This window comes from Staurois parvus, unplaced genomic scaffold (genome assembly GCF_062004578.1).
Source record: "Staurois parvus isolate SC_StPar_1 unplaced genomic scaffold, SC_StPar_1.0 ptg001879l, whole genome shotgun sequence".
NCBI lineage: Eukaryota > Metazoa > Chordata > Amphibia > Anura > Ranidae > Staurois > Staurois parvus.
This window is the reverse complement of record NW_028319675.1, coordinates 440,148-467,500: the sequence shown is the minus strand read 5'-3', so window position 1 is coordinate 467,500 and position 27,353 is coordinate 440,148. Positions and strand designations below refer to the sequence as shown.

The window sequence follows — 27,353 nt, the reverse complement described above, 5'->3', positions numbered from 1 at the left end:
AGAAGGTGCGGTCACCCCTGTAGTCACCATGAGCCCCAACTGGAACCATGTACTCTCCGGAGATCAGGTGACTTTGTCATGCAGTGTGGGATCGGTAGAAGCTGACCGTAGAAACTACGCCTGGTATAAAGGTAACGAAAAGATCAAGTCTGGAAGGAGCAGAACATTTGAAGCCAAAGATACTGGAATTTATCGATGTTCAGTGGAAGCTGACATTTATAGTAACCCTGTCCGGCTACATGTCCTCTCTCACCGTGAGTTCTACTAATTTAAATTTTACATTCACTGACTTATATAATGTAATATATTCATGATGGATAAACAAAGAAGAATTCCAGGTATGGATATTTTTAAAATATAAAACATCAAAACAGTGCAAATAAAAATACAATTAAAATAAATAAAAATAAAAAATATCCAGTGAAGAATTTATACCAAAAAAACTTAAATAATATAATATTTTATTTTTATTTATATTTATTTTTATTTTTACTGGATATTTTTTGGTATGAATTCTTCACAGGATAGTTTTAATTGTATTTTTATTTTTATTGGCGCTGTTTTGATGTTTTATATTTTATTTTTTTGGTGCTTACACTAATGAGCAGCAGCATTTATTTAGTAATTAATTCACGTTTTTTTGGGCGCTGGTGAGTTTTTGCATATGGATATTTTTACATTGTTCCAGCTTGAACCAATGTAACGATGCATATTCCGTACTTGTGGGATCTTTCTAGAAGCTGGTAGTAGACACCACGACTCCAGTGATCTCCACTTGCTTCGGGCTCCGGTGCCAAGCAACTGCTCTGCTGTATTGTGGACACAGGAGGTCACCACTTGACGTGGATGCCAGTCAGAGGATGCTTTGCATTTTCTCAATGAATGCAAAGTGATTGGATGCGGTGGAGAGCATGGTATCGCCACCCAACCCCACCCAATCAGAGAATGCTTTGCATCCACTGAGAAAATGCAAAGCAATCTCTAAGTGGCGGTCGTGCCAAGGTGCGAGCTCCTATGTTGGGTGAGTATCAGGGCAGCCACTCAACGTGGGGAAGATAGGCGGAGATCACTGAAATGGTGATGCCTACCAGGGGCGGACTGAAAACTCTTGGGGCCCCGGGCAACAGGGGATCATGGGGCCCCTGCGTCCTTGCCCCCACACTCAAACCACACCCAAAAAAGCCTATGAAAGGTACCAGGGGCATCTCATGGGGCCCCCTACTGACCAAGTTCCCAAATGATCAGTCTGGTGCCTACTGACAACTTCCAGAGGGATCCCACCGGTAGAGCAAATTCATAGTTACATTGGGTCAAGTTGGAACAATGTAATTATGTAAAAATATCCATACCTGGAATTCTTCTTTAGACCAAGGATGGAAAGGAGCTAAACATTCTAATTAAATAAGTGGAACTTCAATCATAAATATAAGATATCAAACTTATTTTTTCTTCATAAAAGTATAAAAAAAAACTATAATTCAAAATGTATTACCACATAATTAATTTATATATATACTATATTTCCAAAAGTATTGGGCCGCCTGCCTTTACAAACACATGGTCACCCAGTCTTAGTCTGTAGGGTTCAATATTGAGTTGGCCCCGCCCTTTGCAGCTATAACAGCTTCAACTCTTCTGGGAAGGCCGTCCACAAGGTTTAGGAGGGTGTCTATGGGAAGGTTGGACCATTCTTCCAGAAGCACATTTGTCAGGTCAGGCACTGATGTCGGGGGAGGAGGTCTGGCTCTCAGTCTCCGCCCTAATTCATCCTAAAGGTGTTCTATGGGGTTGAGGTCAGGACTCTGTGCAGGCCAGTCAAGTTCCTCCACCCCAAACTGGCTCTTCCATGTCTTTATGGACCTTGCTTTGTGCACTGGTGCGCAGTCATGTTGGAACAGGAAGGGGCCATCCCCAAACTCTTCCCACAAAGTTGGGAGCATGAAATTGTCCAAAACGTCACCTTAAGAGTTCCCTTCACTGGAACTAGGGGGCCAAACCCAACCCCTGAAAAACAACCCCACACCCTCCCTCCACCAAACTTTACACTTGGCACAATGCAGTCAGGCAAGTACCGTTCTCCTGGCCACAGCCAAACCCAGACGCGTCCATTGTATTGCCAGAGAGGCGTGATTGGTAACTCCAGAGAACATGTCTCCAGAGCTCTAGAGTCCAGTGGCGGCGTGCTTTACACCACGGCATCCAATGCTTTGCATTACACTTGGTGATGGAAGGCTTGGATGCAGCTGCTCGGCCATGGAAACCCATTCCATGAAGCTCTCTATGCACTGTTGTTGGGCTCATCTGAAGGCCACACCAAGTTTGGAGGTCTTTAGCTATTGACTCTGCAGACAGCTGGCAACTTCTGCGCACTGTGCGCTTCAGTATGCGCTGACCCTGCTCTGTCATGTGACGTGGCCTACCACTTGGTGGCTGAGTTGCTGTTGTTCCCAGTTGCTTCCACTTTGTTATAATCCCACTAACAGTTGAGCGTGGAATATTTAGTAGCCAGGAAATGTCACGGATGGACTTACTGCACAGGTGGCCACCTATCACGGGACCACGCTTGAAGTCACTGAGCTCCTGAGAGCGACCCATTCTTTCACCAATGTTTGTAGAAGCAGTCTGCATGCCTAGGGGCTTGATTGTATACACCTGTGGCCATGGAGGTCATTGGAACACCTGAATCCAAGGATCTGGAGGGTGGGGCCAATACTTGGGGCAATGTCCCTTACATTGGGGTCAGTGGGAAGAATGTCCCTTACATAGGTGATCAGTGGGTAGAATGTCCCTTACATTGGTGGTCAGTGGGTAGAATGTCCCTTACATTGGTGATCAGTGGGTAGAATGTCCCTTACATTGGGGGTCAGTGGGTAGAATGTCCCTTACATTGGTGATCAGTCAGAAGAATGTTCCTTACATTGGTGGTCAGTATGTAGAATGTCCCTTACATTGGTGATCAGTGGGAAAAATGCTCCTTACATTGGGGGTCAGTGGGAAGAATGTCCCTGTCATTGGTGGTCAGTTGGAAGAATGTCCCTTACATTGGTGGTCAGTAGGAAGAATGCTCCTTACATTGGTGGTCAGTGGGTAGAATGTCCCTTACATTGGTGATCAGTGGGAAGAATGTCCCTTACATTGGTGGTCAGTGGGAAGAATGCTCCTTACATTGGTGGTCAGTGGGAAGAATGTCCCTTACATTGGTGATCAGTGGGAAGAATGTCCCTTACATTGGTGGTCAGTGGGAAGAATGTCCCTTACATTGGTGATCGGTGGGAAGAATGTCCCTTACATTGGTGATCAGTGGGAAGAATGTCCCTTACATTGGTGATCAGTGGGAAGAATGCCCCTTACATTGGTGATCAGTGGGAAGAATGTCCCTTACATTGGTGATCAGTGGGTAGAATGTCCCTTACATTGGTGGTCAGTGGGAAGAATGCCCCTTACATTGGTGATCAGTGGGAAGAATGTCCCTTACATTGGTGGTCAGTGGGAAGAATGTCCCTTACATTGGTGGTCAGTGGGAAGAATGTCCCTTACATTGGTGGTCAGTGGGAAGAATGCCCCTTACATTGGTGATCAGTGGGAAGAATGTCCCTTACATTGGTGATCAGTGGGTAGAATGTCCCTTACATTGGTGATCAGTGGGAAGAATGTCCCTTACATTGGTGGTCAGTGGGAAGAATGTCCCTTACATTGGTTGTCAGTGGGAAGAATGTCCCTTACATTGGTGGTCAGTGGGTAGAATGCCCCTTACATTGGTGATCTATGGGAAGAATGTCCCTTACATTGGTGGTCAGTGGGAAGAATGCCCCTTACATTGGTGATCAGTGGGAAGAATGTCCCTTACATTGGTGATCAGTGGGTAGAATGTCCCTTACATTGGTGATCAGTGGGTAGAATGCCCCTTACATTGGTGATCTATGGGAAGAATGTCCTTTCCTTTTTGGTTAGCGGGAAGATTGCCTCCTTTCCCATGGCAATGCTACTGTTACAGACAGCTAAAAAAGACCATTGGTGTCATGTAGCTGGCTCTGCTCAGTGGTGTTCACCCCAAAACTATGCAGATACCATTAAATGTGAGCCGCAGCTCAAGGAACCCCTAGCAACCCTGTGGGAACCTTAAGGGTCCACCAAAACCTGGTTAAGAATGGCTGCCATAAAGAGTTGAACCTAGCAGAGACACTTCAATGGGCATCAAAGCTTGAGTGCCTATAGGCTGCAATGATGAAAATCTCTCATTTCTTTATCAGAATCTTACAATGTTTAATGAAAATTCGAGACACTCAATTTTGTTTTCTCTTTGACTATTTTTTTTTTAATTTTTTTTTCTTTTTAATTGGCTTACATAAGGAACATCCTGGCTCTCTACATACACATTGTAGAAGATGGCATCACACTAAGACAACGTTTACAGGAGAGCCACTTTTCTGTAGATAGAAGCTATAGTATGGGGGCATGCAGGGCTGGTGCTACTACTAGGCAAACTAGGCAGCTTCCTTGGGTGCACTGCCACCGAGGGCACAGCCACACCCGCTGGTTTCCCTAGTCTCCACTATGGCTGGATCTCGGAGGATGGGGGGTGCCTTAGGCTGGTCTTTCCATGGACACTGTGCCTGGCCACTGAGTGCCTTCCCCCATCCCCGTACTCAAAGTCTGGAGCAGTGAAGCCTGCAAAGGAGAAATGACAGGAGAGAGGAGGGAGGTGCGGTCTGTGTTCTCCTCCCCTGTCAGTGGAGCGATCCTCCATACAGCAGATGACACAGGATCGTTCTTACATCGGCATGTTCAGTGTTTGATTCATTCCCTTGCCCTCTGCTGCCGAGAGATGAGCGGTCCTTGAAGGAGATGGGGGGCGGGGTAATCAAACTGTGTACAGCTCAATCCTAGTGTAATCCTGGGTCATCTCTTGTATGGAGGATCGCTCCATTGACAGGGGTGAGAGCACAGCCTGCACCTCTACCTGCTTTCCCGCCTGTAAGTTCAGGAAGCGGGGACTTACAGGCCGGGGGTAGTCTAGTCTAGCACTGGGGGCATGTCATTTTTACGCCATGTGAAAATAGTATCTGCCGTCCCATAAATGCTTAATTTTATTTCTTTAGCGTGTTCCCACTCTGGGAGTTCATTATGGTACCGTTTGTCCTTTTTCGTAGGATCTGCTTTCCGCCCCGTAGTGACTCTATCCCCAAACTGGAACAAGGTATATGATGGTGAGGAGGTGAACCTGTCCTGTAGTTTGGACTTAGCGGGGGAAAAAAATTATGACTCCAGTTATTACTGGTATCAAAATAACAGGTACTTTGGATACGGAGCGAGCAAACAATTTACCGCTGAAGAGGGAGGCGGAGGAGCTTACAAATGTCGGGTTGGAGGAATTTACAGTGCTCCTGTCCAACTGGAGGTTGTCATGCGGGGTAAGTTGTCTTCACGTATTTGACCATTAAGTGATTGTCTATATCTAGGGATAAAGTATATTCATTATCATCATTTATATATGTCTTCTGAACCCAGACGTCAGCTGTCAGTGCCTGGCCAATGAGGTGTGGGCAGGGGTATTCTGCAGCTGCATGTACAAAAAGATCACCGATGTCACCAGCATTGCAACCCCTTTGTGTGCATACCGATGCAGCTGATTGGCCCAGGAATGACAGCTGACTTCTGGGTTTGGAAGTTCTGACCAAAGCCAAGTTCATCATTGGTTGGAAGGTGTAGCACAGTTGGCCATCTGTCTGTCTGTCTGTCTATGTTTCATGTCTGTCTGTCTGTCTTTTACTTCTGTCTGTCTATCTTTCATGTCTGTCTGTCTGTCTGTTTATCTTTTATGTCTGTCTATCTTTCAAGTCTTTCCCTCTGTCTGTCTGTCAATCTTTCATGTCTGTCTGTCTGTCTATTTTTCATGTCTGTCCAGGGGCGGACTGACAACTCATGGGGCCCCCGGGCACTAGGGGATCATGGGGCCCACGTGTCCTTGCCCAAACTCAAAAAAGCCTATGAAAAAGGTACCAGGGGCATCTCATGGGGCCCCCTACTGACCCCGGGTCCTCGGGCAGTGCCTGAGTTTCCAAATGATCAGTCCACCCCTGTGTCTGTCTATCTTCCATATCTATCTATCTTTCACTCTGTCTGTCTGTCTGTCCATCTATCTTTCACTCTGTCTGTCTGTCTGTCCATCTTCCATGTCTGTCTGTCTATCTTTCATGTCTGACTGTCTGTCCATCTATCTTTCATTCTGTCTGTCTATCTTTCACTCTGTCTGTCTGTCCATCTTCCATGTCTGTCTGTCTATCTTTCATGTCTGTCCATCTATCTTTCACTCTGTCTGTCTGTCTGTCCATCTTCCATGTCTGTCTGTCTATCTTTCATGTCTGTCTGTCTGTCTGTCTATCTTTCATGTCTGTCCATCTATCTTTCATGTCTGTCTGTCTTTCATGTCAGTGTTTCAGGTCTTTCATGTCTGTCTGTCTGTCTGTCTTTCTGTCTGTCTGTTCTCACTTATACAGTATTTTCAAAAGATATTTCCTGGTTGTAAATATAAATCTCAGAATTAAAAACAATCATTTTCTCAGCGTAAAAAAAAATCCCTAAAACCACCACAGACAGAGGTGGAAGGATATGAACCCGTCATGTCACTACCTGCAGATCATCTAAAGCACGGGTGTCAAACTGGTGGCCCTCCAGCTGTTGCCAAACTACAAGTCCCATGAGGCATTGGAAGATTGACAGTTATAAGCATGACTCCCAAAGGCGGGGCATCATGGGACTTGTAGTTTCACGACAGCTGGAGGGCCATCAGTTTGACACCCCTGGTCTAAAGAGTCCAATGGACTTTTGCACCTCTCCTAGGTATAGGTTGAGTAGAAACTCCCTGTGCTGGGGGTCAGGGGCTTGTTTACCACAAGGCACTTGCCTAGGGTGGCATTTTTCAGAGGGGGCAGCACCTCCCCCCAGAAGAAGGGATGAAAGAAGGGACACGTGCACCATGGGAACCCGATGGGATCCGAGAGAGATTCATGGTGTATGTAGAGTCTGGCTCTCGCTCCCGGGGATGTCCGGAGCTGTGAAGATAAGTGTCTCTCTATCCTCTATCGTCGAGGAAGAGGGGGGGTAGTAGAAGGCTCTCCCGGGTGGGGGGCATGGGTATTGTTGGTCAATGTCATTCTCTCTCTGTGGGAGGGGGTAGGGGGTTGTGTCCATGGTTGGTTGGTGTCCATGGGGGGCAGATGATCTTTGTGTTGCCTAGGGCAGCACAAAACCTAAATACACCACTGCTGGGGGTTGACGTTCTCCTTGTAGGACATTCTGCTGACCACCGAGGTCAGCAGGATGCCCTACAAGGAGAACGTCAACCCGTCCTACAAGTTTGCTACTCAAAGTATCTATAATCTGGAGAAGTGTCTGTGATTATAGTGGGAGGAGGATGCACTGAGGACCTGGTGCTGTGTCAGTTGGATATACTTTACTGCGTATTTTGGCCGATCCTTTGGGCAGTCAAACCTCCTGGTAAGAGGACAATGTCTTTTTGTGGAGCTTTCTACTGTTTCATTTTCAGGTAACCTCATCCTGCAGGCCCCCCCTGACATAGTAGAAGGAGATTCCCCGAGTCTGAGATGTCACAGCAGGGATAAAGATAATAATGGAGTATACTATTACATGAATAATAAGTGGACAGCCATCGGTGGTGACACCTTACATCTCCCCAACATAACCACAGCACAGAGTGACCTGTACAAATGTGGGAAACATTTCCAGATTTCTAAGAATGATGAGTTAACCGAGGCTGAAACATATATTACTGTACAAGGTAGGATTTATTTTATGTATCATTTTATTTATATTTATTACAATGTTATTTTATTTGCTGCATTTTATATTGTTAATTATTTATTTTTGAAGGAATTTATTTTCATTTTTATTATCATTGTTATTATGTATATATATATATATATATATATATATATATATATATGTGTGTTCTTTCATATCAGTTCACTGGATGGTAAGGAAATGGCGGCTCAATTTGTTTTAGGGGTGTGGTTTAATGTGTGCCAAAAAAATGTGCGCATTGGGAAAAAAATAAAGTTGGAAATTGTGAGGGGGAATTAGTGAATGAGAAGAGATACCGAGAATGACACCCGGCATCCGGGACAGGAGAAGTGGGACTGTGCAGAGTCCATACATACAGAATAAGGACAGATGTACTCTCTGAATTACTTACTCCTGACCCCTGTATTCTCTGCGTTACTTACTCCTGACCCCTGTATTCTCTGCGTAACTTACTCCTGACCCCTGTATTCTCTGCGTTACGTACTCCTGACCCCTGTATTCTCTGCGTTACTTACTCCTGACCCCTGTATTCTCTGCGTTGCTTACTCCTGACCTCTGTATTCTCTGCGTTGCTTACTCCTGACCCCTGTATTCTTTGCTTTACTTACTCCTGACCCCTGTATTCTCTACGTTACTTACTCCTGACCCCTGTATTCTCTGTGTTACTTACTCCTGACCCCTGTATTCTCTGCGTTACTTACTTCTGACCACTGTATTCTCTACGTTACGTACTCCTGACCCCTGTATTCTCTGCATTGCTTACTCCTGACCCCTGTATTCTCTGCATTGCTTACTCCTGACCCCTGTATTCTCCGCATTGCTTACTCCTGACCCTTGTATTCTCTGAATTACTTACTCCTGACCCCTGTATTCTCTGCGTTACTTACTTCTGACCACTGTATTCTCTACGTTACGTACTCCTGACCCCTGTATTCTCTGCGTTGCTTACTCCTGACCCCTGTATTCTCTGCTTTACTTACTACTGACCCCTGTATTCTCTGCGTTACGTACTCCTGACCCCTGTATTCTCTGCGTTACTTACTCCTGACCCCTGTATTCTCTGCGTTGCTTACTTCTGACCCCTGTATTCTCTGCGTTACTTACTTCTGACCCCTGTATTCTCTACGTTACGTACTCCTGACCCCTGTATTCTCTGCGTTGCTTACCCCTGACCCCTGTATTCTCTGCTTTACTTACTTCTGACCCCTGTATTCTCTACGTTACGTACTCCTGACCCCTGTATTCTCTGCGTTGCTTACTCCTGACCTCTGTATTCTCTGCGTTGCTTACTCCTGACCCCTGTATTCTCTTTGTTACTTACTCCTGAACCCTGTATTCTCTGAGTTACTTACTCCTGACCCCTGTATTCTCTGTGTTACTTACTCCTGACCTCTGTATTCTCTGCGTTACTTACTCCTGACCCCTGTATTCTCTGCGTTACTTACTCCTGACCCCTGTATTCTCTGCGTTACTTACTCCTGACCCCTGTATTCTCTGCGTTAGTTACTCCTGACCCCTGTATTCTCTGCGTTGCTTACTCCTGACCCCTGTAGTCTCTGCCTTACTTACTCCTGACCCCTGTATTCTCTGCGTTAATTACTTCTGACCCCTGTATTCTCTTTGTTACTTACTCCTGACCCCTGTATTCTCTGCGTTACTTACTCCTGACCCCTGTATTCTCTGCGTTACTTACTCCTGACCTCTGTATTCTCTGCGTTAGTTACTCCTGACCCCTGTATTCTCTGCGTTACTTACTCCTGACCTCTGTATTCTCTGCGTTACTTACTCCTGACCCCTGTATTCTCTGCGTTACTTACTCCTGACCCCTGTATTCTCTGCGTTGTTTACTCCTGACCCCTGTAGTCTCTGCCTTACTTACTCCTGACCCCTGTATTCTCTGCGTCTTACTCCTGACCCCTGTAGTCTCTGCCTTACTTACTCCTGACCCCTGTATTCTCTGCGTTGCTTACTCCTGACCCCTGTAGTCTCTGCCTTACTTACTCCTGACCCCTGTATTCTCTGCGTTGCTTACTCCTGACCCCTGTAGTCTCTGCCTTACTTACTCCTGACCCGTGTTCTCTGCGTTACTTACTCCTGACCCCTGTATTCTCTGCGTTACTTACTCCTGACCCCTGTGTTCTCTGCGTTACTTACTCCTGACCCCTGTATTATCTGCGTTACTTACTCCTGACCTCTGTATTCTCTGCGTTACTTACTCCTGACCCCTGTATTCTCTGCGTTACTTACTCCTGACCCCTGTATTCTCTGCGTTACTTACGCCTGACCCCTGTATTCTCTACGATACTTACTCCTGACCCCTGTATTCTCTGCGTTACTTACTCCTGACCCCTGTATTCTCTGCTTTGCTTACGCCTGACCCCTGTATTCTCTACGATACTTACTCCTGACCCCTGTATTCTCTGCGTTACTTACTCCTGACCCCTGTATTCTCTGCGTTACTTACGCCTGACCCCTGTATTCTCTACGATACTTACTCCTGACCCCTGTATTCTCTGCGTTACTTACTCCTGACCCCTGTATTCTCTGCTTTGCTTACTCCTGACCCCTGTATTCTCTGCGTTACTTATTCCTGACCCCTCTATTCTCTGCGTTACTTACTCCTGACCCCTGTATTCTCTGCGTTACTTACTCCTGACCCCTGTATTCTCTGCGTTACTTACTCCTGACCCCTGTATTCTCTGCGTTACTTACTCCTGACCTCTGTACTCTCTGCATTACTTACTCCTGACCCCTGTATTCTCTGCGTTACTTACTCCTGACCTCTGTACTCTCTGCATTACTTACTCCTGACCCCTGTATTCTCTGTGTTACTTACTCCTGACCCCTGTGTTTTCTGCATTACTTACTCCTGACCTCTGTGTTTTCTCTGAATTACTTACTCCTGACCCCTGTATTCTCTGTGTTTCTTACTCCTGATCCCTGTGTTTTCTGCATTACTTACTCCTGACCCCTGCATTTCCTACTTTGCTTACTCCTGACCTCTGAACTCTGTACGGTACTTACTCCTGAGCCCACATTGCTGCTCTATGTGCTTACTTGCTCCTGACCTCTGCTCTCTGTGTGTTACTTACTCCCAACCGTTTCTCTCCACACGGTACTTACTCCTGACCCCTGCACTACGTGAGTTACTTTTGTCTGTCCGCTGCAACCTGCGCTTCACTTTTTCCTGACCTCTGCAACCCGTATGTTACAATTCTTCTGGACAAATGAATATACGGACTGAACGCTGGAATCGGTTGAACCCAATGAATGTGAGGAAAACAAGATACTGCTATGAACGAACGCATCTGAAATGAAACAGGACGACTTTTCGGGTGTGCATGTGCCTAGTAATGAAAACCACACACATTGTCTTTGTTTTTTTTTTTTTTAATAGATCTGTTCACCACGCCAAAAATAAAAAACGGTCCTAACCCGCTACGGGAAGGCAATAACTTAACAATGACTTGTGACACCAGACGCAACCCGCTCAGAGGCGGCACAGAGCTGCACTTTGCCTTCTACAGAGATGGACAGACTGTGCAGGGTCTCAGTATATCTGATACATACAGAGTGCAGTCAGCTCAGCTGGAGGATTCTGGGAAATATTCCTGTGAAGTGAGGACGACCAATGACCATGTGAGGAAGAGGAGCGAGGAGTTATCAATTCAGATACAAGGTAAGGGGAATGTGGAAATGTTCATTATAAAGTATTCCAGATCTGTGCCGTCGTCCAGGGAGAGACTTCCTGTAATAAAGACCACTCACTGCTGCCCTCTCTCCTTGTGCAGGGTGACTGGTCTTGTCTCCGCCCCCTCCTATTGTTTTCTGTAGTGGGTGGATCTCTCCCACAGCTCTAGTCTCTCTCCTTGAGCAGGGCGACTGGTCTTGTCTCCTCCCCCTCCTGTATTTTCTGTAGTGGGTGGAGCCTGCTGGGCCCCTCCTACAGCTCTGCTCTCTCTCCTTGTGCAGGGTGACTGGTTTTGTCTCTGCCCCCTCCTTTCGTTGTTTCAGATGAAATTTTGTTTCATTATTTCAGATTCATTTAAATTTGTTACTATTGTAATTCGGAAATTTGGATACCTTTGTAGCACCCTTCTAGGGGGGAGTCAGGTCCTAATGGTTAGTCAGGAGCTGATTAGCAGCTCAGGTACAATAGCCAGAGGGAGGTAAAATTGTGGGCAGGGCTGAGATACTCTGCAGGCCAGCCCCTCTGGGATTTCCCCCTGCTCTAAAGCTTTCAGAGGAGGGCTTTGGAGCAGTGGGTGGATCTGAGGAGTGTCTGGCTGCACTATTGAGGGACCTCAGCCAACTTCCAACAGAAGGTTTGGCAAGGGGCTGGGGCTCCTTTAAAAGTGTAGGAGCCTGTTCAGTAGAAGAGGAGTGTGGAGTCAGGTGGAAGAAGGAGTAGGAAAATGTGAGGCTGAAGAAGGAAGGCTGCCAGGAGACCTAATGGGATGGGGCCTGCCTGTGAGCCTGGAGCTGGAAAGGTGGAAAACTCTGGACTCACTGCCCTTTGGAGATAGTGGTTGGATCTAAAGGGGTGGCTGGCTGCATTCTTGAGGGACCTCAGCCAACCTCTAACAGAAGGCTTGGCAAGGGGCTGGGACTCCCTTAAAAGTGTAGGAGCCTGCTCAGTAGAAGAAGTGTGGAGTCAGATGGAAGAAGGAGTAGGAAAATGTGAGGCTGAAGGAGGAAGGCTGCAGGAGACCTAATGGGATGGGGCCTGCCTGTGATCCTGGAGCTGGAAAGGCGGAGAACTCTGGACTCACTGCCCCTTGGGACAGTGGGTGGCTGGCTGCACTTTTGAGGGACCTCAGCTAATCCCCAGCAGGAGCTGGGCAAGGGGCTGGACTCCTTTAAAACTGTTTGGAGCCTGCTCAGTCGGGGTCGGGTGGGAGAGAGGGAGAAAGGGCAAGCTGTGAGGCTGGCGGAAGGACATTGCCAGGAGACCTAGTGGGATGGGGCATGCCTGCTAGCCCGGAGCTGGAAGAAACTTAAACCCAGAACCCACTGGCCCCCTGAGAAAGGACAACCTGTATAGTAGGAAAGGAGCAGCCCAGCTGATAGGCCTAGTAGCAGCAGCCAATCCACAAGCGGTACATTAGAGGATCTGAAAGAGTACACCTACACCCCCTGGGCAGATAGGCAAAGGAGCAATCTCGTGGAAAACAAGATTAGCTCCCTACTAGCGACTGATCACCTATTTAAAGGGACAAGAACCAGATCCCTTCTCAGGACAATCTCTAGACTGCTGGGTAAAGAGGTGAATTTCATCTCGGGTCTGGGGTGGAACATGAGGGATGTAAGCCGTGTACCGGGGTGGGCTCCCCAGGATACAGTGAAGTCACGAATCAGGAAAGTAACCCCAACACCAGCTTTTGTCACAACAGAATTTTACTTAGATGTGGCAAATAAACACAACCCCAAATGCTGGGAACATACAATAAATTTACATACACCCAGCCCAAAGGCTGAGACCCTTGTGCTGCACAGCACGGCACCTCCTGATGGATGAAGGTAGAAAGAGAAGTAATTTACCTACTGGGGGGCACAACTAAGCTGCCACACCTTACCCGTTATTACCCTAAAAGCGCAGGAATCAGTGTATGGGTGTACGGTATGGGCTAGCCTGCGGTGCAGCACAACAGCTTACAATCTTACACAAATCTACAGTATTCCCCCTCCCATAACTGGTCCTGTAGCACGTGCCTGAGTATTCCTTCTGAGTAAAACACCAGTCCTTCCAATGATCAGTAACAACACTTGTGGCCTGACACAAACAGAGACCCTAACTAACTAACTATAGGCCTGGCCTCAGTCTCTAGGCGCCAACACTGAAATGAGGTGCGTGCACAATCTTACCGACCCGGGTCTGCTTTGCATCCGCTGGTGACTCTGAACAGAGCAAATGTCTCTCCAACAAGCATGCGGTATCGCAGTGTATGTTGCTTTGTTCCTCTGCTCTCATCAGCATTCCTGGCAGCAATCTTCCTTTCTATGAACAGGATCAGGGTCTTGGACACGAACAGCTTCACTTAGCTGCAGCTCTGGTTACTGAGGGATGCTCTCACACCTGGATGCCATCGGATTCTCTGCTCACACGGCTCCTGCATTCACCATCCTCCATACATGGCTGCTCTCTCTCTCTTTCCTGTTCTCTAAACTCTGTGTGAAAACCCCACCTCTTCATGAATATAGAAATATCTATGCAGTCTGAGGCTGTGTCAGGAAAACAGTGGCATCTTGTGGCTAAACCGCAGAATGTCAGTCAAGAACATTCAATTTACTCCACACAATAATTTGCTGCACACAAACAGTGTTCAAACAATGAGAGCTGTTTTCCCATCTCACAGGGAGATGCTGGCTAGCTTCCCACAGTGGCTGTGTTGTGGACGAGAAGCTTGTGACTAGTTGTAGGAAGTTGTTCCTCCGCTCCTTTGAGCATCCTGTAGCCCCCCCCCACCTTATCTCAGATAAATCCCCTCAATAAAAATACAGAACAAAAGTTTAGGGACCGGTTTACTGACTACGGATCCAAGCGTGTGTAGAAAATGCAGTTTGCCTGGCTGTGACCCAAATTCATCAGCAACCCCTAAGGGGGTAGTTCTACACATTCAAATCTCCGAATGATAAAAATTTGGCCCAAATACAGTCTGGGACGAAATGAGTCGCACATGTCTAAGCGGGACCCCTGTCGCCTTGTCTCTGGGACTGGTGAGAGGACACTGCCGCCAGTAACCTGTCGCTTCTAGCAGAGACTGAGCACACAGAAACTGGCCGTCTAACTTATTGTATGCAGACATTACCACCCACATGGAAGAAAAATATATTTGAAATGCTACAATTTTGGCTGTATTCAATATATATCAAAATATATTTCAATAAATAAATATATATATGTGTGTATACAGTATATATATATGTATAAGTATGTATGTATATATTGCACATGCGAAGTTCGCGCGCTTGCAGAGCCGTGCAGCGGTGCGATCTGTCACCGGCCGACACGGCCGATGACAGATCTGAGTACCGACCCCGTTGCCGGTGCCATGTGACCTGCTGTGACCAATCACAGCAGGTCACATGACAGTTGTATACAATGGATGGCTTCATTCATGCCATCCATTGTATACTAGTGTCTAGCTGTGAATGGTCACATGTCATGTGATTAGCTGTGGCCAAATCACAGCTAAGCACAAAAAAAACCAAAAAAACCCTGAATGAATCGATGTCATTCAGGTATATGCTTGCTTATAGCAAAGTAATTCTTTGCTATAAGCAAATTGTGTAAAAAAAAAAAAAATACTGATCACTTCCCCAAAGTAGTACAATGTTACTATGGTAACATTGTACTACTTTGGTCATAGTGAAATATGAAAAAAAAAATCTTAAAAAAAGAAAAAAAATGTAATAAAAATGTAAAATAAAAAAAAATATATATATTTTTTTTTTCACACTGTCACCAGTCAGTGTCCCTGATCACCGCCATGCCAGTTATATGATGACGCTGTACTGCACTGGTGACAGTATGTAAAAAAAAATTGTGAAAATAATTTTTTTTATTTTTTCATTTTCTGAAAAATTATGACCAAAAAAATACAACTTCAAAAAACTCGCCATTCCTCTTATGAAATACCTGGGACTGTCTACTCTGCAAAAAGGGGTTATTTGGGGGATATCTGTACTGTCCTGACATTTGGGGGATATCTGTACTATTCTGACATTTGGGGGATATCTGTACTGTTCTGACATTTAGGGGATCTGTACTGTCCTGACATTTGGGGGAATATCTGTACTGTTCTGACATTTGGGGGATATCTGTACTGTCCTGACATTTGGGGGATATCTGTACTGTTCTGACATTTGGGGGATATCTGTACTGTTCTGACATTCTTGGACCTCAAGAAATTAGATTGGCCGTCAGTACTTCAGGATTGATCAATATTCAGATCTATACCATAGTTTCTGAACTCTATAACTTTCCTACAAACTAAATAATACATCCTAATTTGGGTTATTTTCACCAAAAACATGGAGCAGAATACATCTCGGCCTAAATTTACGAAGAACAATTATTTATTTGTAAACTTTTAGAAGAGAAACAAAGAAAAACGTGTTTTGTTTTCAAAATTTTCGGTCTTTTTTGTTAATTTAGCAAAAAATAAAAACCCCGGCGGTGATTAAATACCACCAAAAGAAAGCTCTAGTTGTGTGAAGAAAATGATAAAATTTTAGTTTGGGTACAATGTTGTATGACCGCGCAATTGTCATTCAAAGTGTGAGAGCGCTGAAACCTGAAAAATGGCCTGGGCAGGAAGGGGGAAAATTGCACGGTATTGAAATGGTTAAAAATACAAATCTAAATTTTATATATATATACACACATACACACACACATATGTACTGCAAGTGTAAATGTGTTTTTATTACAAAATTTATGAAAAATATTTAACAAAAATACATTTCTTCATTTTAGGAATGCATTTACAACTATATGTAAAAATATATGTTAAAATTACTTTTTTATATGTTAAAAAAAATCTGAAGAATATATTTAAACAAATATATATTTTTTAAATATATTCTTCAGATTTTTTTTAACAATTAAAAAAAGAAATTTTAACATATATTTTTATACATATATGTAAATGCGTTCCAAAAATGTAGATTTGTATTTTTAAAGACCTGCAGTGTATCTGAAATTTATTTTTTTAATATATTTTTCATATTTTGTATAATAAAAACGCATTTCAACGTGCAGTATATATATGTGTGTGTATATATATATATATATATATATATATTTATTGAAATATATATTTTTTTAAATATATTGAATACGGCCAAAATTGTAGCATTTCAAATACATGTCAATATATTGGTGAAGAATATTTTAAAATATATTTCAAATATATTTTTCTTCCATGTGGGATGCAAGTGCCTTTTTTGCAGGGGTGGACTGACAACTCATGGGGCCCCCGGGCAATAGGGGATCATGGGGCCCCTGTGTCCTTGCCCAAACTCAAAAAAGCCTATGAAAAAGGTACCAGGGGCATCTCATGGGGCCCCCTACTGACCCGGGCCCTCAGGCAGTGCCTGAGTTTCCAAATGGTCAGTCCGCCCCTGCTTGTTTACGTTGTGGTGCATACACCCCTGCATACCTGGTGTCCTGGTATCTCACATGATCACACTTTTCTATAGATCGGTGGCTTTCCAGTTTATTTTTTTTTCTTTTATATTTAATGAACATTTGCATTTTTCTCTTTCATAGGAGCTGCAGTCAGACCTGTTGTAACCCTATCCCCTAACTGGAACCAATTTTATCGGGGTGATTCGGTGACCCTGTCCTGCAGTGTGGGATCCGTGGAAGTGCACAGTTACTGGTATAAAGTAGAACAAGGAAAACAGATAACGTATCGGAGGAGCAAACTATATAAAACTAATGTAAAAGTAACAGCCACTGAAACGTATAAGTGCTCAGCTGACCAATCGGTTCACAGCCGTCCGGTGAGACTGGGTCTGATTGACAATGGTGAGTTGGCTACTTCATCAACTAATGAGATTCAAAGCAGCATGTTGGTGCTGACAGGGGAGAGATCTTTATTGTTTACATACAGACCTCTCCCCCGTCAGTGATACTCGGCGATCGCCAGGTGCCGGCGGGGAATCTCCAGCCGGGAACCGGTGATCGACAGCTGAAGCCACCAAAGGCGGCACGGGTAGGGCACCCACGGAAAGGTCCCGATCTCTCCTCGCAATTGGGAACTTTCCAATCACGTGATGGAGGTCACGTGACCCTAAACCCCGCCCCGCCTCCCGACGTCAGAAACCCCTTAAAGGGCCGGGAGGTGTCGGCATTAATGGGTTAAGCAGCTTGAACTTACTTGTTGAATATTTTACTTTTTGTGAGTCAAGTTTCTTGAGTTTTTATTTCATTTGCGCGTTACAGGAAAACCAAACCGGCTCGTTGTGACCTTCTCTCCTTACTGGGGAATGGTGTTTGAGAATGAGGTGATCACTATGACTTGTGACACCACTAAAAACGCACCGTATTACACCTGGAAAAAGGATGGAAAGCTGATAAGTGGAAGTTTCAAAGAGCTCGAAATCACATCTCCAAAAATAGAGGACAGTGGAGATTACCAGTGTGGCTTCGGAGAGGATCTCAGCTCCTTTGTAAGATTGGATGTCATTAGCGACGGTAAGTATTTCTGTTTTTTTAGGTAGTGGAAAATCGATTAGATATCAAGACATTTCAACTAAAAAATGTTCCCCATATTGTGCATTTGTGTTTTATATACCTACACCATATTGCCCCAAGTATTGGGCATCCGGCCTTTCCACGCACATTACTTTTAATGGCCTCCCAGTCTTAGTCCATAAGGTTCAATATTGAGTTGGCCCCGCCCTTTCTACACACATGACCTTTAATGGCCCACCAGTGTTAGTCCGTAGGGTTCAATATTGAGTTGGCCCCGCCCTTTGCAGCTATAACAGCTTCAACTCTTCTGGGAAGGCCGTCCACAAGGTTTAGGAGGGTGTCTATGGGAAGGTTGGACCATTCTTCCAGAAGCACATTTGTCAGGTCAGGCACTGATGTCGGGGGAGGAGGCCTGGCTCGCAGTCTCCGCTCTAATTCATCCCAAAGGTGTTCTATGGGGTTGAGGTCAGGACTCTGTGCAGGCCAGTCAAGTTCCTCCACCCCAAACTGGCTCCTCCATGTCTTTATGGACCTTGCTTTGTGCACTGGTGTGCAGTCATGTTGGAACAGGAAGGGGCCATCCCCAAACTCTTCCCACAAAGTTGGGAGCATGAAATTGTCCAAAATGTCACCTTAAGAGTTCGCTTCACTGGAACTAGGGGGCCAAGCCCAACCCCTGAAAAACAACCCCACACCATAATCCCCCCTCCACCAAACTTTACACTTGGCACAATGCAGTCAGGCAAGTACCGTTCTCCTGGCCACCGCCAAACCCAGACATGCCCATTGGTTTGCCAGACAGAGAAGTGTAATTGGTCACTCCAGAGAACACGTCTCCTCTGCTCTAGAGTCCAGTGGCGGCGTGCTTTACACCACGGCATCCGATGCTTTGCATTGCACTTGGTGATGTAAGGCTTGGATGCAGCTGCTTGGCCATGGAAACCCATTCCATGAAGCTCTCTACACACTGTTGTTGTGCTAATCTGAAGGCCACACCAAGTTTGGAGGTCTTTAGCTATTGATTCTGCAGACAGTTGGCGACTTCTGCGCACTGTGTGCTTCAGCATGCACTGACCCCGCTCTGGGGCGCAATTCCTACAATGACGCCAATGATGGGGCAAAATTCCTTCCAAGGACACCAATGATGGGGCACAGTTCCGCCCATCAACACCAACAATTGGGCCCAATAACACCAATAATGGGGCATAATTCCTCCCAATAACACCAATAATGGGGCAGGATTCCCCAATGACACCAACAATAGGGCACATGTCTGCCCAATGACACCAACAATTGGGCCCAATAACACCAATGATGGGGCATAATTCCTCCCAATAACACCAATAATGGGGCAGGATTCCCCAATGACACCAACAATAGGGCACATTTCTGCCCAATGACACCAACAATTGGGCCCAATAACACCAATGATGGGGCACAATTCCTCCCAATGACACCAACGATGGGGCACAATTCCTCCCAATGACACCAACGATGAGGCATGATTCCCCAATGACACCAACAATGGGGCACAGTTCCACCCAACGAAACCAACAATTGGGCCCAATAATACCAATGATGGGGCACAATTCCTCTCAATGACACCAACGATAGGGTATGATTCCCCAATGACACAACAATGGAGCACAGTTCCTCTCATTAGCACCAAGAATGGGGCATTGTTTGCTCCCACTGACATTGGGATATTTTCTATTCCTGATGTCCACAGTCCAGCCCCCCAAAAGTATGAAGAACAGTAAACTGGCCCTTTGTATACAAAGTTTGGAGACCCCTGAACTAGAGCATGTTCACTCTACTAAGGCTGCATTCACACTTGAGTTGCTCGAAGCTCCAAAAAAGCTCAAACTTAAAAAATCTATGGGGCCTGTTTACACCTGATCGCGTGAACAGACACCATAGAGAACAATCGATTTTTTAAGTTTGAGCGTTTTTGTAGCTCCAAGTTACAAAATGCTCAAGTGTGAATGCAGCCTTAATTAATAAAGCCGGCCATATGCGGGTCGAATTCCGAAAGAATTTCCATTTTAATTTCGCACCATTAGTGGGTCACAGAAACAGCCGATTTTCGTGTGACCATCGAAATTGAGTGATCGGGCATCTTGGAAATTTTTTGAAAAACTAACGAGTTTCTAATCCATGATGAGAGAATCGTGTGAGAAATATAAAGCTGAGACCTGGAAAGAAAAGAAAATTCTTGGCCATGAAAATTCTTTTCTGTAGCAACACGAAGAGAAATTAAAGGCTTGGTTGGTCAATTTTGGAAATCAATGGTGGCGCCATCGCATTACAGAACGCACAAAGTTTCAGATTTTCTAAAGAAAATTTGTTCAGAATTCGACCCATTTATGGCCTGCAGAAGGGAAAGGTAAGGTCACTTTGCAGAGTGATTCAACACATGTAATAATGAAAAACTGGAACTCACACATGGTTGAAGAGTTGAAGTCAACACAACTTTGCCCCATGCACTTAGCTAAAAGTTGTCTTTCCCTCCTTTAGTAAATCAGCCCCACCCAGGGGCGGACTGACCATTTAAAAACTCGGGCACTGCCCGAGGGCCCAGGGTCAGTAGGGGGCCCCATGAGATGCCCCTGGTACCTTTTCATAGGCTTTTTTGAGTTTGGGCAAGAACACAGGGGCCCCATGATTCCCTATTGCATGGGGGCCCCATGAGTTGTCAGTCTGCCCCTGGCCCCACCATTGGTGTTTGATTGTCTTTGTAAATATCCATTGGCAGAAAAACACCCACATGGGACTCATCTCCCTTTTCTAAAAAAAAAAAAAACCATCTACCTTTTGGTTCTACGTTCCTCTCCATTCTTTCTACTGAGGTTCAGGTTGTCCTACCTGTTGAGACCCTCAAATTCTGAACATGTGACCCCCAAATCTGGCGCAACCTCCAGGTCTGTACTTACCAAATCCCGTCTGGCATTGGACTCTCCTCTAATTTTTTTTTTACTCCTCTATTTCCAGCCCATCTGATCCTGCAGGCACCTCCTGACGTTGTTGAAGGCGATTCCTTTGATCTGAGGTGTCACAGCTCGCCAATCTATGGAGATGAAGGGGTGACATTTTTTTACAAGGATAGTCAACAACTGAGATCCACAAATTATAGGTTACGTATTCATGATGTAAACACAACGATGAGCGGCACGTACAAATGCAAAAAAAATGTTGGTTTTCAAGTTCAGAACAGTAGATGGATATGGGCTGAAACCTATATTTCTGTACAGGGTAAGTTTTATATTTTTTTTTGTTACTTATTATATATTTTTTGATCCTTTTCTTCACCTAGACCAGCCTTTCTCAACCTTTTCTGAACAGAGGAACCCTTGAAAGAAAGAAAGAACTTTCACTATATATACGTGACTTTGCATTTCCGGGTAGGGGGCGCACGTGAGCCACGCACACACCCTAGCCACACACGCCATTTGCATCCGCGGCTGTCAATCACTGGTTCCCAGCCAGTGATTACTCGCCGGCACCCAGTGATCGCCGAGTATCTCCGACCGGGGAGGGAACTGTGTATAAAAACGGCACAGATCTCTCCCCTGTCAGCTCCTGCACACTGCTTTGTATGGCTTTAACAAGGGGTCCCCCAGGTGCCGGCTCACCCCATGTGAAGGAGTATGCGGTACCCATTCACACAAGAAAAAAGTGTAGTAACAAAATGACAGGAGACAAGTCCTTTATTAAAAACAAAAATAATCACATCAATGACGATGCCTTCCGACCCGAAAAGAGAAAAAATAATTTGCTCAACGCTGGATCCCGCCATCTGACTGCTCCACGCGATCACAGTTCTTAAATACTGTGATGGTGTTACCCCCACCCCCTTGTGACCTCATCCTGCGATGTGATTGGGCAAAGCATTGCACCTGACCTGTGGTCAGGTGCATTGCTTTGGCCAATCACAATGCACTGTCAGGGCACAGTGCATTGAGGGATGCGGCAGGCAAACAGCCTTCCCGAACGCCCTTACTGTTTGTGTGTTCACGACTTATGGTCGACTTGAAAACGTCGCACAACACTACTGGCCACATTTCGCCCCCCCAAGTCTGAAGGACAGTAAACTGGCCTTTAGAGATGAGCGAATCGAACCAGGCGAAGTGGAATTCGATTCGAATTTCAGGAAAAATTTGATTTGCGTCGAATCCGAATATTAGCCTACTTCGGGTGCGCGAATCGGATTTTTCCCGATCAGCCGGCAAAAGTGTCCCTGCAGAGAGCTCCGCTATTTCTGACAGTTCTCTGACATAGAACTGTCAGAAATAGAGGAGCTCTTCAGATACACTTTTTGCCGGCTTGGAATTCTTCTTATTTTCATCCTACTTCTTCTTCTTCTTCATCCTCATCCTCATCCTCTTCTTCTTCTTCTGAGGATGAGGATGAAGAAGAAGAAGAAGAAGAAGAAGAAGAAGAAGAAGAAGTAGAATGAAAATAAGAAGAATTCCAAGCCGGCAAAAAGTGTATCTGCAGAGCTCCTCTAAGTGTATCTGCAGAGCTCCTCTATTCTGCAGATACACTTAGAGGAGCTCTGCAGATACACTTTTTGCCGGCTTGGAATTCTTCTTATTTTCATCCTACTTCTTCTTCTTCTTCTTCTTCATCCTCATCCTCAGAAGAAGAAGAAGAGGATGAGGATGAGGATGAAGAAGAAGAAGAAGAAGTAGGATGAAAATAAGAAGAATTCCAAGCCGGCAAAAAGTGTATCTGCAGAGCTCCGCTAAGTGTATCTGCAGAGCTCCGCTAAGAAATAGCGGAGCTCTGCAGATACACTTTTTGCCGGCTTGGAATTCTCCTTCTTCTCATCCTTCTTCTTCTTCTCATCCTTCTTCTTCTTCTCATCCTTCTCCTTCTTCTCATCCTTCTCCTTCTTCTCATCCTTCTTCTTCTTCTCATCCTTCTCCTTCTTCTCATCCTTCTTCTTCTCATCCTTCTCCTTCTTCTCATCCTTCTTCTCATCCTTCTCCTTCTTCTCATCCTTCTTCTCATCCTTCTCCTTCTTCTCATCCTTCTCCTTCTTCTCATCCTTCTCCTTCTTCTCATCCTTCTCCTTCTTCTCATCCTTCTCCTTCTCCTTCTTCTCATCCTTCTCCTTCTTCTCATCCTTCTCCTTCTCCTTCTCATCCTTCTCCTTCTCCTTCTTCTCATCCTTCTCCTTCTCCATCTTCTCATCCTTCTCCTTCTTCTCATCCTTCTCCTTCTCCTTCTTCTCATCCTTCTCCTTCTTTTCATCCTTCTTCTCATCCTTCTCCTTCTTCTCATCCTTCTTCTCATCCTTCTCCTTCTTCTCATCCTTCTCCTTCTTCTCATCCTTCTTCTTCTTCTCATCCTTCTCCTTCTCATCCTTCTCCTTCTTCTCATCCTTCTTCTCATCCTTCTCCTTCTTCTCATCCTTCTTCTCTTCATTCTCCTTCTTCTCATCCTTCTCCTTCTTCTCATCCTTCTCCTTCTCCTTCTTCTCATCCTTCTCCTTCTTCTCATCCTTCTCCTTCTCCTTCTTCTCATCCTTCTCCTTCTTCTCATCCTTCTCCTTCTCCTTCTTCTCATCCTTCTCCTTCTTCTCATCCTTCTCCTTCTCCTTCTTCTCATCCTTCTCCTTCTTCTCATCCTTCTCCTTCTCCTTCTCCTTCTCCTTCTTCTCATCCTTCTCCTTCTTCTCATCCTTCTCCTTCTTCTCATCCTTCTCCTTCTCCTTCTTCTCATCCTTCTCCTTCTCCTTCTTCTCATCCTTCTCCTTCTCCTTCTTCTCATCCTTCTCCTTCTTCTCATCCTTCTCCTTCTCCTTCTTCTCATCCTTCTCCTTCTCCTTCTCCTTCTTCTCATCCTTCTCCTTCTTCTCATCCTTCTCCTTCTCCTTCTTCTCATCCTTCTCCTTCTCCTTCTTCTCATCCTTCTCCTTCTTCTCATCCTTCTCCTTCTTCTCATCCTTCTCCTTCTTCTCATCCTTCTCCTTCTCCTTCTTCTCATCCTTCTCCTTCTCCTTCTTCTCATCCTTCTCCTTCTCCTTCTTCTCATCCTTCTCCTTCTCCATCTTCTCATCCTTCTCCTTCTCCTTCTTCTCATCCTTCTCCTTCTCCTTCTTCTCATCCTTCTCCTTCTTCTCATCCTTCTCCTTCTTCTCATCCTTCTCCTTCTCCTTCTTCTCATCCTTCTCCTTCTCCTTCTTCTCATCCTTCTCCTTCTCCTTCTTCTCATCCTTCTCCTTCTTCTCATCCTTCTCCTTCTTCTCATCCTTCTCCTTCTCCTTCTTCTCATCCTTCTCCTTCTTCTCATCCTTCTCCTTCTCCTTCTTCTCATCCTTCTCCTTCTCCTTCTTCTTATCCTTCTCCATCTTCTCATCCTTCTCCTTCTCCTTCTCCTTCTCCTTCTTCTCATCCTTCTCCTTCTTCTCATCCTTCTCCTTCTCCTTCTTCTCATCCTTCTCCTTCTCCTTCTTCTCATCCTTCTCCTTCTCCTTCTTCTCATCCTTCTCCTTCTTCTCATCCTTCTCCTTCTCCTTCTTCTCATCCTTCTCCTTCTCCTTCTTCTCATCCTTCTCCTTCTCCATCTTCTCATCCTTCTCCTTCTTTTCATCCTTCTCCTTCTTCTCATCCTTCTCCTTCTTCTCATCCTTCTCCTTCTTCTCATCCTTCTCCTTCTTCTCATCCTTCTCCTTCTACTTCTTCTCATCCTTCTCCTTCTCCTTCTCCTTCCTCATCTCCAAGGGCATTTAAATTAAAGGTACAGTGTTCTGCACTAATTTAAAGGCTCTCTGAAGCCTAGAAACCCTTTTTATAAGTTAACTTCGTAGCGAATAAATTCGCATCGAGTCAAATTTCTTCCTCAAATTCCACGAATCAGCCGAATCAAATTTTTGAATAATTCCCTCATCTCTACTGGCCTTTTGTTTGAAAAGTTTGGAGACCCCCTGATCTAGGGTGAGCAGAGGGTTAAGTGTCTGCCTAGCTATGTACTTGGTGCTTTTACTAGGGGAAGTGATGGATTGTGTTCTCAGCTCTGCAGAGACACATGATTCATGACTTTCCCCTGTACCTAAGTAAACCTACAGTGCATTCAGGAAGTATTCACAGCGCTGAACTTTTGCTACATTTTGTCATGTTACGGCCTCATTCCAAAATGGTTGAAGTTCATTTTTTTCCCTCCACATTCTACAAACAATACCCCATAATGACAATGTGAAAGAAGTTCATTTTGAAATCTTTGCAATTTATTAAAAATAAAAAGTGGAAACAAAAAACCCATGTACATAAGGCTTCCCAGCCTTTGCTCAATACTTTGTTGAAGCCCCTTTAGCACCAATTCCAGCCTCGAGTCGTTCGGAGTATGATGCTACATGCTTGGCACACCTATTTTTGGGCGATTTCTATCATTCTTCTTTGCAGGACCTCTGAAGCTCCATCAGGTTGGATGGGGAGCGTCAGGGCACAGCCATTTTTAGATCTCTCCAGAGACGTTCAATCAGGTTAAAGTCTGGGCTCTGGCTGGGCCACTCCAGGACATTCGCAGAGTTGGCCCATGGCCACTCCTTTATTATGTGGGCTGTGTGCTTAGGGTCGTTGTCCTGTTGGAAGATGAACCGCCACCCCAGTCTAAGGTCCAGAGCGCTCTGGAACAGGTTTTCATCAAGGATGTCTCTGTACATTGCTGCATTCATCTTTCCTTCCATCCTGACTAGTCTCCCAGTTCCTGCCGCTGAAAAACATCCCCACAGCATGATGCTGCCACCACTAGCTAAAGACCATGCTTCACTGTAGAGATGGTATAGGCCAGCTGGTGAGCAGTGCCTGGTTTCCTCCAGACATGACGCTTGGCATTCAGGCCAAAGAGTTCAATCTTTGTTTCATCAGACCAGAGAGTTTTGTTTCTTATGGTCTGAGAGTCCCTCAGGTGCCTTTTGGCAAACTCCAGACGGGCTGCCATTTGCCTTTTAATGAGTCCATCTGGCCATTCTAATATACAGGCCTGATTGGTGGAGCGCTGCAGAGATGGTTGTTCTTCTGGAAGGTACTCCTCTCTCCACCGAGAAATGCTGGAGCTCTTTCAGAGTGACCATCGGTGCTTGGTTACCTCCCTGGCTAAGGCTCTTCTTCCTCGATCACTCATCTTGGCGGGACAGTCCACTCTAGGAAGATTCCTGGTGGTTCCAAACTCAATGAGGCCTTCAATGCTGCAGAAATGTTTCTGTACCCTTCCCCAGATCTGAGCCTTGATACAATCCTGTCTCGGAGGTCTACGGACAACTCCTTGGACTTCATGGCTTGGTTTGTGCTCTGACTGTTACCTGTGGGACCTTCTATAGACAGGTTTATGCCTTTCCAAATCATGTCCAATCAACTGAATGTCCCACAGGTGGACTCCAACCATGTTGTGGAAACATCTCAAGGATGATCAGTGGAAGCATCTCAAGGATGATCTTCCTCCCTGACCGATGATCTGTGGGTGTCTGCGAGAAACTGCGCACCGGGGCTTGTAGATCGTTTTGTGCTGTGACATTTCACAGCGGGAGATTCCCCCCGGTGTTGCACGCTTGCCCCCTGTGTGGCGGAAGTGCAACATGATATTCAGGAGATCTCCTTCGGCGGCGCACGCACGCTCACTGTGTGGCGGAGGTGCAACACGACATTTGGGAGATTTCCTCTGGCGGCGCATGCGCACCCCCCCCCCCCCGTGTGGCAGAGGTGCAACACGACATTTGGGAGATTTCCGGCGGCGCACGTACGCCCCCTTTGTGGCGGAGGTACAACACGACATCGATGTACATGATTTTGCACAGGAATGCCGCACTGCAGCAGTAAAACCGCTATAGGGCGGAGGGACGGCACTGATAGATAATATTTTGGATTGTACAGACTGTAGTTCAGAGTCAGCCTGGAGTGGCGATATCACTGGACCTTCATATTACTTCCCGCTCTAGTATTTGCTATGTTGTGTCTGGGGTCCCACATTTGTCCGTATCCCAATCTAGAGCTATAAAACCACAAGGTCATGTTATTATATTTTATAGATCTATTCACTACTCCAATAATACAGAGCGACCAAAACTCCATATGGGAAGGTGATGGCCTGATCCTGACCTGTGACACCAGACATAACCCTCTAAGAGAGAACACCAATCTGCACTTCGCCTTCTACAGAGATAGATGGACTGTGAGGGACTTCAATGTATCCAATACATACAGAGTGCGGTCAGCTCAGCTGGAGGATTCTGGTAAATATTCCTGTGAAGTGAGGACGGCCAATGACACTGTGAGGAAGATGAGTGATGGGCTCCATATCCAGATCCGTGGTGAGCAGATGAAATGAA

The 27,353-nt window shown here is 45.5% G+C and overlaps 1 protein-coding gene across 1 annotated transcript in view; it reads left to right on the top strand.

Annotated features, from left to right (window-relative positions):
* The first annotated feature begins 7 nt into the window (after positions 1 to 7).
* The window catches only part of LOC149433909 (Fc receptor-like protein 5), a 41,826-nt gene continuing 14,480 nt past the window's right edge, over positions 8 to 27,353 (top strand). Inside the window, exons 1-8 of the mRNA XM_089664295.1 lie at positions 8 to 254; positions 5,151 to 5,411; positions 7,547 to 7,798; positions 11,219 to 11,500; positions 17,096 to 17,356; positions 17,774 to 18,025; positions 21,017 to 21,277; positions 27,054 to 27,335. Of these exons, the coding sequence (XP_089520421.1) occupies positions 29 to 254; positions 5,151 to 5,411; positions 7,547 to 7,798; positions 11,219 to 11,500; positions 17,096 to 17,356; positions 17,774 to 18,025; positions 21,017 to 21,277; positions 27,054 to 27,335 (2,077 nt within the window). The 5' untranslated portion in view covers positions 8 to 28. The remainder of the gene's footprint in view (positions 255 to 5,150; positions 5,412 to 7,546; positions 7,799 to 11,218; positions 11,501 to 17,095; positions 17,357 to 17,773; positions 18,026 to 21,016; positions 21,278 to 27,053; positions 27,336 to 27,353) is intronic.